This window comes from Schistocerca americana, chromosome 7 (assembly GCF_021461395.2).
Source record: "Schistocerca americana isolate TAMUIC-IGC-003095 chromosome 7, iqSchAmer2.1, whole genome shotgun sequence".
Taxonomy (NCBI): domain Eukaryota; kingdom Metazoa; phylum Arthropoda; class Insecta; order Orthoptera; family Acrididae; genus Schistocerca; species Schistocerca americana.
Genome location: NC_060125.1, coordinates 323,079,048 through 323,092,888, shown reverse-complemented (window position 1 = coordinate 323,092,888; position 13,841 = coordinate 323,079,048). Strand labels below are relative to the sequence as shown.

The window sequence follows — 13,841 nt, the reverse complement described above, 5'->3', positions numbered from 1 at the left end:
AATGCAATAAATGCTCAAAATGATGTCCGTCAATCTCATTGTATTTGGCAATATCTGTAACGACATTCCTCTCAACAGCGAGTAGTTCGCCTTCCGTAATGATCACACATGCATTGACAATGCGCTGACGCATATTGTCAGGCGTTCCCGGTGGATCACGATAGCAAATATTCTTCAAGTTTCCCCACAGAAAGAAATGCGGAGGCGTCAGATCCGGTGAACTTGTGGGTCATGGTACGGTGCTTCGACGACCAATCCACCTGTCATGAAATATGCTATTTAATACCGCTTCAACCGCACGAGAACTATGTGTCGGACATCCATCATGTTGGAAGTACATCGCCGTCTGACATGCAGTGAAACATTACGTAGGAAATCAGCATACATTGCACCATTTAGATTGCCATCGATAAAATGAGGGCCAATTACCCTTCCTCCCATAATGCCGCACCATACATTAACCCGCCAAGGTCGCTGATGTTCCACTTGTCGCACCCATCGTGGATTTTCCGTTGCCGAGTTGTGCATATTATGCCGGTTTCCGTTACCGCTGTTGGTGAATGATGCTTCGTTGCTAAATAGAACACGTGCAAAAAATCTGTCATTGTCCCGTAATTTTTCCTGTGCCCAGTGGCACAACTGTACACGACGTTCAAAGTCGTCGTCATGCAATTCCTGGTGCATAGAAATATGGTACGGGTGCAATCGATGTTGATGTAGCATTCTCAAAACCGACGTTTTAGAGATTCGCGATTCTCGCGCAGTTTGTCTGCTACTGATGTGCGGATTAGCCGCGACAGCAACTGAAACACCTACTGAGCATCAACATTGGTTGCAGGTCGTGGTTGACGTTTCACATGTGGCTGAATACTTCCTGTTTCCTTAAATAACGTAACTATCCGGCGAACGGCCCGGACACTAGGATGATGTCGTCCATGATACCGAGCAGCATACATAGCACACGCCCGTTGGCATTTTGGTCACAATAGCCATACAGCTACGGTCGCAGGCTCGAATCCTGCCTCGGGCATGGATGTGTGTGATGTCCTTAGGTTAGTTAGGTTTAAGTAGTTCCAAGTTCTATGGGACTGATGACCTCAGATGTTAAGCCCCTTAGCGCTCAGAGCCATTTGAACCATAGCCATACATCAACACGATATCGATCTTTTCCGCAATTGGTAAACGGTCCATTTTAACACGGGTAATGTATCACGAAGCTAATACCGTCCGCACTGGCGGAATGTTACGTGGTACCACTTACTTATACGTTTGTGACTATTACAGCGCCATCTATCACAAAGCGAAAAAATTGGTCCAACTAAAACATTCAAATTTCTTTACGTGCTACACGAATATGTAATAAAAATGGGGGTTCCTCTTAAAAAAAAAACGCAGTTGATATCCGTTTGACCTTTGTCAGCGCCATCTAGCGGGCCAACAATACCGCCATATGGTTTCCCCCTTCAAGCTAGGCGAGTTTCGTTCTTTGTAGTTTTTTCCTTTGATGCATATTTCGAGAGATATTTGGCCCGGTCACTATCAATGGACCAACCTGTATCTCTGAGAAAAATCCTTAATTGCACTGCTTGAAGCTAAAAACCGAAAGCAAACACACTGTTCAATTTTCTGACGGTTCCTTGATCAATCATTACGGAATTATTTAATGTTTGAAATTCATTTCAGTTGCCCTTAGACTGTGTATTCATGAGTGTCTGTGACGATATCGTTAAACATTCGTGGTGGGATTGCGTTTACAATTCGTTTTCCTGGACATAAAGGTTTCGTATATTACTGCGTAGCTTAATGGTTCAGGGTTTTATTTGATTGCCTAAAGTATTAGGCATGAAACATGGACCTTGTGGTTGGTGGGGTGGCTTGCGTGCCTCAACGATACAGATAGCCGTACCGTAGGTGCAACCACAAGGGAGGGGTATCTACATGTGGTTCCTGAAGAGGAGCAGCAGCCTTTTCAGAAGTTGCAGGGGCAACAGTCTAAATGATTGACTGATCTGGCCTTGTAACACTAACCAAAATGGCCTTGCTGTTCTGGTACTGCGAACGGCTGAAAACAAGGGGAAACTACAGCCATAATTTTTCCCGACGGCATGCAGCTTTACTGTATGATTAAATGACGATGGCATCCTCTTGGGTAAAATATTCCGGATGTAAAATAGTCCCCCATTCGGATCTCCGGGAGGGGGGGGGGGGGGGAGGGGGGGGGCGTCTACTCAAGAGGGTGTCGTTTTTCGGATCGGAGTGTGGAATGTCAGATCCCTTAATCGGGCAGGTAGGTTAGAAAATTAATAAAGGGAAATGGATAGGTTAAAGTTAGATACTGTGGGAATTAGTGAAGTTCGGTGGCAGGAGGAACAAGACCTTTGGTCAGGTGAATACAGGGTTATAAATACAAAATCAAATAGGGGTAATGCAGGAGTAGGTTTAAGAATGAATAAAAAAAAATAGGAGTACGGGTAAGCTACTACAAACAGCATAGTGAAGGCATTATTGTGGCCAAGATAGACACGAAGCCCACGCCTACTACAGTAGTACAAGTTTTTATGCCAACTAGCTCTGCAGATGACGAAGAAATTGAAGAAATGCATGACGAGATAAAAGAAATTATTCAGGTAGTGAAGGGAGACGAAAATTTAATAGTCATGGCTGACTGGAATGCGAGAGTAGGAAAAGGGACAGAAGGAAACATAGTATGTGAATATGGATTGGGGCTATGAAATGAAAGAGGAAGCCACCTGGTAGAAATTTGCGCAGAGCATAACTTAATCACAGCTAACACTTGGTTCAAGAATCATGAAAGAAGGTTATATACATGGAAGAACCCTGGAGGTACTAAAAGGTAGCAGATAGATTATATAATGGTAAGACAGAGATTTAGGAACCAGGTTTTAAATTGTAAGACATTTCCAGGGGCAGATGTGGACTCTGACCACAATCTATCTATTGGTTATGAACTGTAGATTAAAATTGAAGAAACTGCAAAAAGGTGGGAATTTAAGGAGATGGGACCTGAATAAACTGAAAGATCCAGAGGTTGTACAGAGTTTCAGGGAGAGCATAAGGGAACAATTGACAGGAATGGAGGAAAGAAATATAGTAGAAGAAGAATGGGTAGCTTTGAGGGATGAAGCAGAGGGTCAAGTAGGTAAAAAGACGAGGGCTAGTAGAAACCCTTGCCCAACAGAAGAAATATTGAATCAAATTGATGAAAGGAGAAAATATAAAAATGCAGTAACCGAAGCAGGCAAAAAGGAATACAAGCGTCTCAAAAATGATATCTTCAGGAAGTGTAAAATGGCTAAGAAGGGATGGCTAGAGGACAAATGTAAGGATGTAGAGGCTTATCTCACTAGGGGTAAGATAGATACTGCCTATAGGAAAATTAAAGAGACATTTGGAGGAAAGAGAACCACTTGCATGAATATCAAGAGCTCAGATGGAAACCCAGTTCTAAGCAAAGAAGGGAAAGCAGAAAGGTGGAAGGATTATATAGAGGGTCTATACAAGGGCGATGTAATTGAGGACAATATTATGGAAATGGAAGAGGATGTAGATGAAGATTAAATGGGAGATATGATACTGCGTGAAGAGTTTGACAGAGCACTGAAAGACCTAGGTCGAAACAAGGCCCTGGGAGTAGACAACATTCCTATAGAACTACTGACAGCCCTGGGAGAGCCAGCCCTGCCAAACCTCTAGCATCTGGTGAGCAAAATGTATGAGACAGGCGAAATGCCCTCAGACTTCTAGAAGAATATAATAATTCCAATTCCAATGAAAGCAGGTGTTGAGAGATGTGAAAATTACCGAACTATCAGTTTAATAAGTCACGGCTGCAAAATACTAACGCGAATTCTTTACAGAAGAATGGAAAAACTGGTAGAAGCCGACCTCGGGGAAGATCAGTTTGGATTCCGTAGAAATAATGGAACACGTGAGGCAATACTGGCCCTACGATTTATCTTAGAAAATAGATTAAGGAAAGGTAAACCTACGTTTATAGCATTTGTAGACTTAGAGAAAGCTTTTGACAATGTTGACTGGAATACTCTCTTTCAAATTCTGAGGGTGGCAGGGGTAAAATACAGGGAGCGAAAGGCTATTTACAATTTGTACAGAAACCAGATTACAGTTATAAGAGTCGAGGGACGTGAAAGGGAAGCAGTGGTTGGGAAGGGAGTGAGACAGGGTTGTAGCCTCTCCCCAATGTTATTCAATCTGTATATTGAGCAAGCAGTAAATGAAACAAAAGAAATATTCGGAGTAGGTATTAAAATCCATGGAGAAGAAGTAAAAACTTTGAGGTTCGCCGATGACATTGTAATTCTGTCAGAGACAGCAAAGGACTTGGAAGAGCAGTTGAACGGAATGGACAGTGTCTTGAAAAGAGGATATAAGATGAACTTCAACAAAAGCAAAACGAGGATAATGGAATGTAATGGAATTAAGTCGGGTGATGCTGAGGGAATTAGATTAGGAGATGAGACACTTAAAGTAGTAAGAGAGTTTTGCTATCTGGGGAGGAAAATAACTGATGATGGTTGAAGTAGAGAGGATATAAAATGTAGACTGCCAATGGCAAGGAAAGCGCTTCTGAAGAAGAGAAATTTGTTAACATCGAGTATAGATTTAAGTGTCAGGAAGTCGTTTCTGATAGTATTTGTATAGAGTGTAGCCATGTATGGAAGTGAAACATTGACGATAGATAGTTTGGACAAGAAGAGAATAGAAGCCTTCGAAATGTGGTGCTACAGAAGAATGATGTAGATTAGATGGGTAGATCACATAACTAATGAGGAGGTATTGAATACAATCGGGGAGAAGAGGAGTTTGTGGCACAACTTGACTAGAAGAAGGGATCGGTTGGTAGAACATATTCTGAGGCATCAAGGGATCGCCAATTTAGTATTGGAGGGCAGCGTGGTGGGTAAAAATCGTAGAGGGAGAGCAAGAGATGAATACACTAATCAGATTCAGAAGGATGTAGGGTGCAGTAGCTACAGGGAGATGAAGAAGCTTGCACAGGATAGAGTAGCATGGAGAGCTGCATCAGACCAATCTCTGGACTGAAGACCACAACAACAACAACAAGGTATTAGTTCCGATATCAACACATACACACAAACACACACACACACACACACACACACACACACACACACACACACACACACCTTACAACCTGTAATGCTCATTTGTGCAATTCCTGACTGAGTAGATCAGTGTAGCTCAAAGTCCTGCGCTGAACCACAGTGTAGCTTGCCATTTTCTAAATACATCTATATCATTTGCAGAGGTGAAAAGATCGATTTTGACAGAAAGAATTATACGTCCTACTGAGGATAGAAGACTGGGCATTTAGACCCGCAGTTTGACGTTTACACACTCAGCTACCTAGTCTGACTACTGTTGACTTGTCGTTACCGCTTTGCGACATAATCCTGCCGGCTTGCTGCGGTCGCGGTCCAGTGATTACCTGCACGAGCGAGCTGAGCCTCTCGAGGGAGCTCTGCGTGGCGAGGCAGACGGGCCAGGTCGCGGACAGCTCGGCGAAGCGGTCCCCGGGCACCAGCGAGTCCACCACCTGGTAGAGGCGGCGCGCGTCCCAGCGGGCCAGCCGCAGGTCCCGGAACGGCGACGCCGCGGGCGTGGGCGGGCACGACGCCTCCGCCACCGCCGCCGCCTCCTCCGCCGCCCTGCGCGGTAAACAGCAGCGCTGCAATCCTCCTGGACTGAGAATGTGCTCCGCAGGGCGCAGCGACTCTGACCACCAATGTGCATAATACCTTTATATATCACACGATCTTACAGACTATTCTAAGAACTGTATATTTCTGAAGGAACACACCTTACTCCCCAAGAATTCACCAAACAGCACTTGTCTGAAATATAATTCTCTGATGAACAGAAGATACTATTATGAAAATGGTTTTGTGTGTATGTATAGGTACATACATTCCACATCTCCTTATGAACCACGAGACCGACTGCAACCACACTTCGTACACATATCACTCAAGGGCAGGAAAGAATATCCGTGGAGGTAAGAACCACCTACCTATCAAAGAGTTGGGGCTGGGAGAAGAAAAGCGAATGTCTATACTTTAATCATCTAGCATTTGAGGATGACAGCACTTACCGACTTGCAACAAACTTTACACATAATTTCAAACCTTTAAGAAAACTTTTTCTCTGTGATGCCTCCCATATAATAATCAAAGGAAAAAATTTAATCGCTTACTATATTTTCGCTGACCATCCAGTAAAATTATCACATGAAGCATGATGTTTTAGTTTATTACTACTTTACTAGTGACTGTATTCGCGACAAATTTTGCAGACAATATTGATATACAAAACTGAATGTGCAAGAAAAATTCTATCATTGTACGACACATAGTACAGAAGATACGACGTCATAAACACGGAGCAGACTATTGGAGAAAGGAAAGAGGCGGAAGTGGAGAGTGGGGAGGAGGGGATGGACAGAGAGAGGGATAGGCCGAATGAACAGAGTGTGGGGAGAGAGGGAGATGCACAAAGAGAGGGGGAGCAGGAGATGGAGTTAGAGGGGAGAGGAGTGCACAGACAGAAGGGGAAGAAAGACGAACAGACAAAAAGTAGGGGAAGGAGATGGACAGGGAGAGGGACAGGAGATGATGAACAGAGAAGAGGAGGTGGATGAGGTGGAGGAGATGGACAGAGAGGGGGTACACAAGGAGATGGGCATGGAGAGGGGAAGGAGGAGATGGAATAATAGAAAACTCGAAAAAATACATACACGGGCAACACCGCATACTCAGCTAGTAGTAGATAAAGGGAACAGGTACATTTCGTCTTCCTCAACTTCCAAAAATAGATTGAAATACAGATTACACCGTCGGATATGTAGTATCCTTGGTCGCATTTTGATCTCAGTCAATTATTTCACGATCGGATCTATGGATTGAGTAACTGTGATCATAAAACAGCCAAAATGAATTGACTTTTAATAATACTATGATTTCTCAACAGCTCCATGGGAAGGAGGAGATGGACTAATAGAAAACTGGAAAAAATACATACACAGGCAACACCGCATACTCAGCTAGTAGTAGATAAAGGGAACAGGTACGTTTCGTCTTCCCCAAATTCCAAAAATAGACTGAAATTCAGATTACACCATCAAATATGTAGCATCTTTGGTTGCATTACGATTGCAGTCAATTATTTCACGATCGCATCTATGGATTGAATGACTGTGATCATAAAACAGGCAAAATGAATTGGCTTTTAATAATACTATGATTCCCCAACAGCTCCTGATTCAGAAGAAATTATATGCTCATTAAATACAACAACGCAGCCGGTGAGAATGGAATTAACGCAGAATTACAGAATGCCCTAGATGATGATGACGTTCTTGAACTAAAAAAACATAATACACAGACGAAAAAGATCGCAGCACCAAAAAATAACTAATGTGGAGTAACGAAATTTTAAGAATACGTTAGTCCAGTTATCATATTTAGGTGATTATCATTGCAAGATCAGAAGTTAATGTAAGCGCGAGATAAGCCACTGCAAATGTGAAATGCTGCTACATTAATAACCGGCTAACCGCTAGAATGTTGGAACGCAAGCGTGCAGACGTGCGTGCATTGTGTTGTACAGGTGCCGGATGTCAGTTTGTGGGCTGGAGTCGCATGCCTATTGCACTTGGTCGATTGGATGACACTGGAATTGTCGTCCGATGAAGTCCCATATGTTCTCGATTGGAGACAGATTTGGTGAGCGAGCAGGCCAAGGCAACATGTCGATACTCTGTATAGCATTTTCGGTTGCAACTGCGGTATATGAGCGAGCCTTATCCTGTTGGAAAACACCTCTTGTAATGTTGTTCGTGAATGGCAACATAACAGGTCGAATCACCAGATTGACTTAAAAATTTGCAGTCATAGTGCGTGGAATAACCACGAAACTGTTCCCCCTGTCATACGAAATTGCAGCCCAGACCATAACTCCAGGTGTACGGCCAGTATCTCTAGGTTGAACTGCAGGCCCACAACTGGCACCCTTCTAACCAACAAACACCCATCACTCGCACCGGGGCAGAACCAGCTTTCAACAGAAAATGGAACAGATCTCACGTGCTCTACCATAAGCTATTTCTTGCAAATTGTGGTGGTTTGGGGTCAGTGGCACGCTCGCTAAGAGGTGCCTGGCTCTGAACTGTGCTTAAAGTAACCTATTTGTAACGGTTCGTTGTGTCACTGTGGATCCAACTGCGGCTGAAATCGCTGCTGCAGATGCAGTGCGATGAGCCAAAGCCACGTGGCAGACCGGAGTCCGGGCTCCTTGCGACCGTAGTTTCTCATGATCACCGCTGTTAGTACATTTACAGTGGGTAGCAATATCACAGAAGAAACATCCAGCTTCTCGTGCCCTATTACACGACCTTGTTCAAACTCAGTGAGGTGTTGATAATGGCGTCTTTGTCGCCTTAAAGGCATTCTTGATTGACATCATCTCACCACGTCCAACCTCAAAAGTAACTATCGCTCACGACCGTTGCAACGTGTATTTGAAGCAAACTCATTTGCATCCTCATAGAAGCCCTACTAGCGCCATTCTTATGTGACTAGTGCGCAATCAGAAGACGTCATCTTTCATGAGTAAAAACACGCCTATCAACTCCTTCTTGATGTTTCGATTTTTTTCCATCAGTGCAGATAAACTCTGGGAGAAAGAAGAAATACAAGAACACAGGAAAACAACCAGTGTATACCCCACCCATGTGTACGTGTCAGACCAAGCAAAAACTCAATTGTACTTTATTATTTTCGCCATTTGCCCCTGTCGTCTATGAACCAAGGGGAAAACAGCTGCCTCGGTGCCGGTTTGGATAGCGTCATTTTGCCACGCGTGATATATCATAAACACAACGGCATGCGAATAGTTTACAAACTTAGCCGTTTCGGAAATGCTTTCACCCTTGACCCGGAAGCCAAAAATTATGTCCATTTTGACGTCAGATAAATCGCTCCGTTTCCGCATTACGACGACTGCACTTTTTTCCTTATCTGCCAACAAAATTTATATACTCTCCGCTGCTAGTGCTGCCAAGTGCCACCTGTGTATTGTTACTGCACGTTCACGTCCACATACGCGGTGGTCTCGTTAATGGGTCTGGACAGTGTAACTATAGAGGCATATTGTTTTTGTCAGTGGTTAAAAAAAATAATTATCCAAAGCATTGTTCAATCGCGCAAAATCCATCTAGAGTCATAATTGGGGGAATATCGAGGTTTATTTCGAAATAATATATCATGCAGCTGCCAGATACGGAATCTAATAACTTCTCTACAAATGAGGTAACCAAGGAACAAAGATACAACATTAAAAATTAAATTTCGTTTTCTGTAGTTGTAAATTGTCTTTGGATACACCGTATCATGGACATTACAAGCACTGTTGCACAGTTCATTTAACCTGTGGCGCTGTCAATGTCATCATTTGCTACTGTAATTAAATGTGTTTTAAACGTAAGTACTATAGCACAGCCAGTTTAATCTTTAGTGCTGTCAGCCAGCTTTAAACGTAAGTCACCATACTGCAAATAGAATATGTACTTTACGTAACGTTAATTTAAGTTTTCTCTCTTATCTCAGTTTTTATCTTTTATACTATACTTTCTGATAATACTCTCGTTCATGCGAAAAGTGAAACCGGTAAATAATAATTACTAAGTGCAGCTGTTTTCAAAAACTCATTTGCCTTTTATTACTGTGAACACCAAAACGGAAGTACCTAGCTTAATGTTGATGATAGACAAAGAACGCTACGCTCACTCCAGAGATGTTTCTAATCTGTGGTCCTAAAAAGATACTGCCTGACAGGAACTAGAAACGAGTGTTGCGTTTTGTCAGTGACCAGGAATTGTTGCAGTCAGTAAACGGAGCTCGATGTCAACCAGTTTCCGAGCAAACATCGTGAAGGTAATCGTGTGTGTGAGACACTATAGCATAGTACGTAATACCATAACACAGCACTTCTATTGAAATATTTGATTCTATACCTTTTCACGAATGTAGTTTTCATTTCATGTATGATCAGTTTCGTTATAGTCTAAGAATTATAAAATAAACGTGGCAAATGGATATGTTATAAACGGAATCCTGACTAATGTAGTTAAAAACAATTTTATAACATCTGTATAGTAGACACACGGGCAATGTTTGGGCTTTATAATACACTGATCCATTGAAAATGTATGAGTAGCTATAAGAAATCTTTGAAGTGCAAACGCTCTCTGACAACAGTAACAACAGTAATAAGAGGTGGAGTAGCTATGGGTGAGGAAGGGCGCAAGTTTTGTGGTTCTGGCGCAGCATACATATATGCAGCTATTTACTGCGTTTGCGAGAGACACTGCAAGTTCCAAGAACCGCAGTATACTGGTGACACAATGATGTTTCAAGAGGAATACTTGCCACAGCAAGTATAATGAATATTTTCATCTGGCGACGAGACATTGTAATTGTAACTGTAGCCAACGGTCTAATGCTTCGCGACCGCAGAATCTCCAAATATAAGATTGAATCACTTTATATTTTTAACTCTGTAAATGGTTTCCCAATGTTCTGAGTGATTTTTGATAATATTACATTCATGCATACTTTAATTTTAATCTCATAGTCGCCATTACCCAAGGTCATTATTACGTGGAACACGATCCATGTCCTACTATCCTGTGTTCCTAGTGTCACATTATCAATGAAAATTTTTTATTAATTTTAAGGAGAATAACGTTGCCAAAATAATTAAAGTTCTTCTGGAGAAGAAAGTTTGTATCATCGCTAATTAACTTCAGACACTAAATAAGATATTGAGCTAAAACAATAATTTTAAAATGCGATAATGACTTATATCATATTTTTTTACAATTCACGGTGAGCGCTGCTATGCCCAATATGTCCGTAAAGATTACCAACCCAAACTTAGTCCATAATAGCAAATATACAATGGAGACTGTACTGCATGAATCATTTTGTGAACTTCCTTATCAAACATGACTTCCTAAGAAAGAAGAGGTACAAGAGGAACTAGACAATATGGAAGAATGAGGAATCACTGAAACATGTAAAAGCTAATACGTCAAAACAGTAATGGTGATAGACGCACACATTCTAAACAGATTGTCTTGCATTTGCAAATGACATGGCATGTATTACAGAATCACTTGATAATGCACACAAACAAATCACAGGGCTACAACGTCAAGCAGCAAAAGTAGGTTTAAAAACATCAGTTGAAAAAACACAAGTTCTTGACAAAGATCAGTAATACACCTCAAAAGCTTAAAATGAATAACACTGTAATATCTAAAGTAAAGTGAATTAAAAATAACTTGGGGGACTGCTATCAGACAACTTGAAGGAAAAGGCAGCAACAGCGAACAGCAATAGCGATTAGAGCCCATAAAATGTACAGTGTCTTTCAAATGACAAGAAACATCTACACTAGAAAATCTTTGTCCTGGAACACAAAACTGGAACACGAAGGAATAGCGGAAAGATCAGAAATACTCTAACCAGCAGGAAAAATTAGAAAAAAATGAAAGAAGAACCCAAAGAAAAATAGTTGGACCCAAAATCAGCAGCGAATCGGAGTACAGATTACGACCTAATATATAGAACTATGTCTGTAAGTTGAAAACGTAACAGAGAAGTGGGAGATTAAAGTTCTATGGACACACTTTCAGGATGAATAATGACGTAGTAACCAAACAAATATTTGACTTACTAAACAATTGCAAATCCCCAAAATCACGTGGCTGAGAGGAGTACGAAGAGATATCGAAAATGAAGGAGTCGACATAGCTGCAACAAGTAAATGAACACATTTTTAAAGAAGCAGTAGATAAGGCAGTCTTTCAGGAAAGAAAAAATCAAGAACTGGAAGATAGTGGGCACAAGAAGAGGAGGAACAACTTACTCAATGAAAGAAAGAAGTTTGGGCCAAAAGGAAACTATAGACAAAAACGAAGAAGAAGAAAAAAGTGTTGATTTATCGTGCCCTCCAGAACGGTTATTCAGAATTTTAAAAATGACCATTCAACTCACATTGATAAATGAGGAATAATATTCTTTCACGATAACGCTAGTATCTTAATCAAGCCCAACAAAGAGGCGAAAACAGAGACAAAAATAAATAAATAATTGGTTCCCATTTAATCCTCTATTAATTACCTAAGAAGACACAGTTCTTTGAATTCGGTACAACGTATGTTGCATCATCAACAACAACAACAAAAACAAAAAGGTACTGGGTACAGAAAATGCAAAAAAAACTTATGTTCACAATTCCTGAGTGTGAACAAAACGTTACTCTTGCACAAGAATAACTACCTTATGGAGCCGAAAACTACTTAACCACATCATTTAAATCATTTCAGTTTGACTCCTTCTACTCTACATAGAATATTTAAATAGAAAATGTCAGTGTATGCTTGGGTCATATTTCTTTAAGTTTAATGTAGATTAATATTAGAGTAAAAATACAAATTCTTGACTATCCAACTTCTCGCCATAATTTCATAGACAAAATGAGTTCTTCCTGTAAACATACCTAGGCATTCTACATGCTAATGAGTTGCCGCAAGTGTGATTCAAAAGCCTGTTGGTTTTTGTTATCATAATCGTTTCATAGAGACATAACCCAACCTCAATCGTACATTTGGAAATTCCTCATTAGTGGTTCTGGCCTATTTTTGTGATTGCGGTTGAAGAGATTTAGAATCACAAGGTCTGAAAGTGTAGGAATGTATTGTGAAACAATTCCACTGAATTCCCACTGTTTTCGTAAATCAAAGCTCATTTGCAAGCACTGAATCTATACCTAATCGACTGCTTCAGTGGGCCCTTCGTTCATCATTAAATTTTAGCGTTATGAAAGTTGGTTATGGTGTAATGCAAAAGACGCTTTGGGCTACATCATAAATTTACTTGAAACTATTTTTATGTTTTTATATTGCCTACTTTACATGTATTTATTTTATAAGCTTTCTTCGCGTGATTTGAGTTTCACGTTTGATTTTCCTTTTCGAAATTATCCCCAGCATTATTAATATCAATGAAAGTTAGATTCACCTATTATTCGCAATGATATACGTCTGAGGTTTTCTGTAGCATAACTTCCATGAACTAACGTTGCAAAAGCAGGTAACAGAGCACTGCTTTTTACCTTCTGACGTCGTCTTTGTAAGTCATTCTGAAGTAACTGCGGCATCACAGTCGATACATTAGGTCGAAATATTTCTGCACAAATAATTTGTTTCAACTGAAAGACGATATTTTAATTAATGTTTATTAATTAAAGCTTCGGTACTGTAGTTTTTTAAACTGGCTTGGCAAAATCTAAATCCATATTCTGACTATCATGTAGTTATTTTCATTTTTGGAGACTTTAGTCCTTCAGTTCCCTTCTCATCCTGGCTTAGCCAGTCTATACTAATATATAAAGTGGAAAGTTTTTAGCAAAGCTCTCGAAAAGTTCTTGGCTTGTACCCTATGCTCTAATAAATATTCGGATGGACACAGGCTATATATATATTTTAAACAACAATGTACGCGTTTTGTGCGAAAAACAATGGCGAAGGTAATGGATAAATTGTTGGTCGGCTTACCTTGTACCTTTTTATACAGGCGCGTCTTCTTGGTAGGAAAGGTATTATTCACGATATCTTTAGTTCTGATCCCTTGTAAGCTGCTTAACCAAGTTTCTTTTCTATGGAAATTTTGCAGAGAGAGTTTAATCTACCATTTTTCAGTGAATCACGAACGCAA

The 13,841-nt window shown here is 40.8% G+C and overlaps 1 protein-coding gene across 1 annotated transcript in view; it reads right to left on the bottom strand.

Annotated features, from left to right (window-relative positions):
* The window catches only part of LOC124622913 (beta-1,4-glucuronyltransferase 1), a 102,026-nt gene that overhangs the window by 81,811 nt on the left and 6,374 nt on the right, over positions 1–13,841 (bottom strand). Inside the window, exon 2 of the mRNA XM_047148702.1 lies at positions 5,492–5,671. Within this exon, the coding sequence (XP_047004658.1) occupies positions 5,492–5,671 (180 nt within the window). The remainder of the gene's footprint in view (positions 1–5,491; positions 5,672–13,841) is intronic.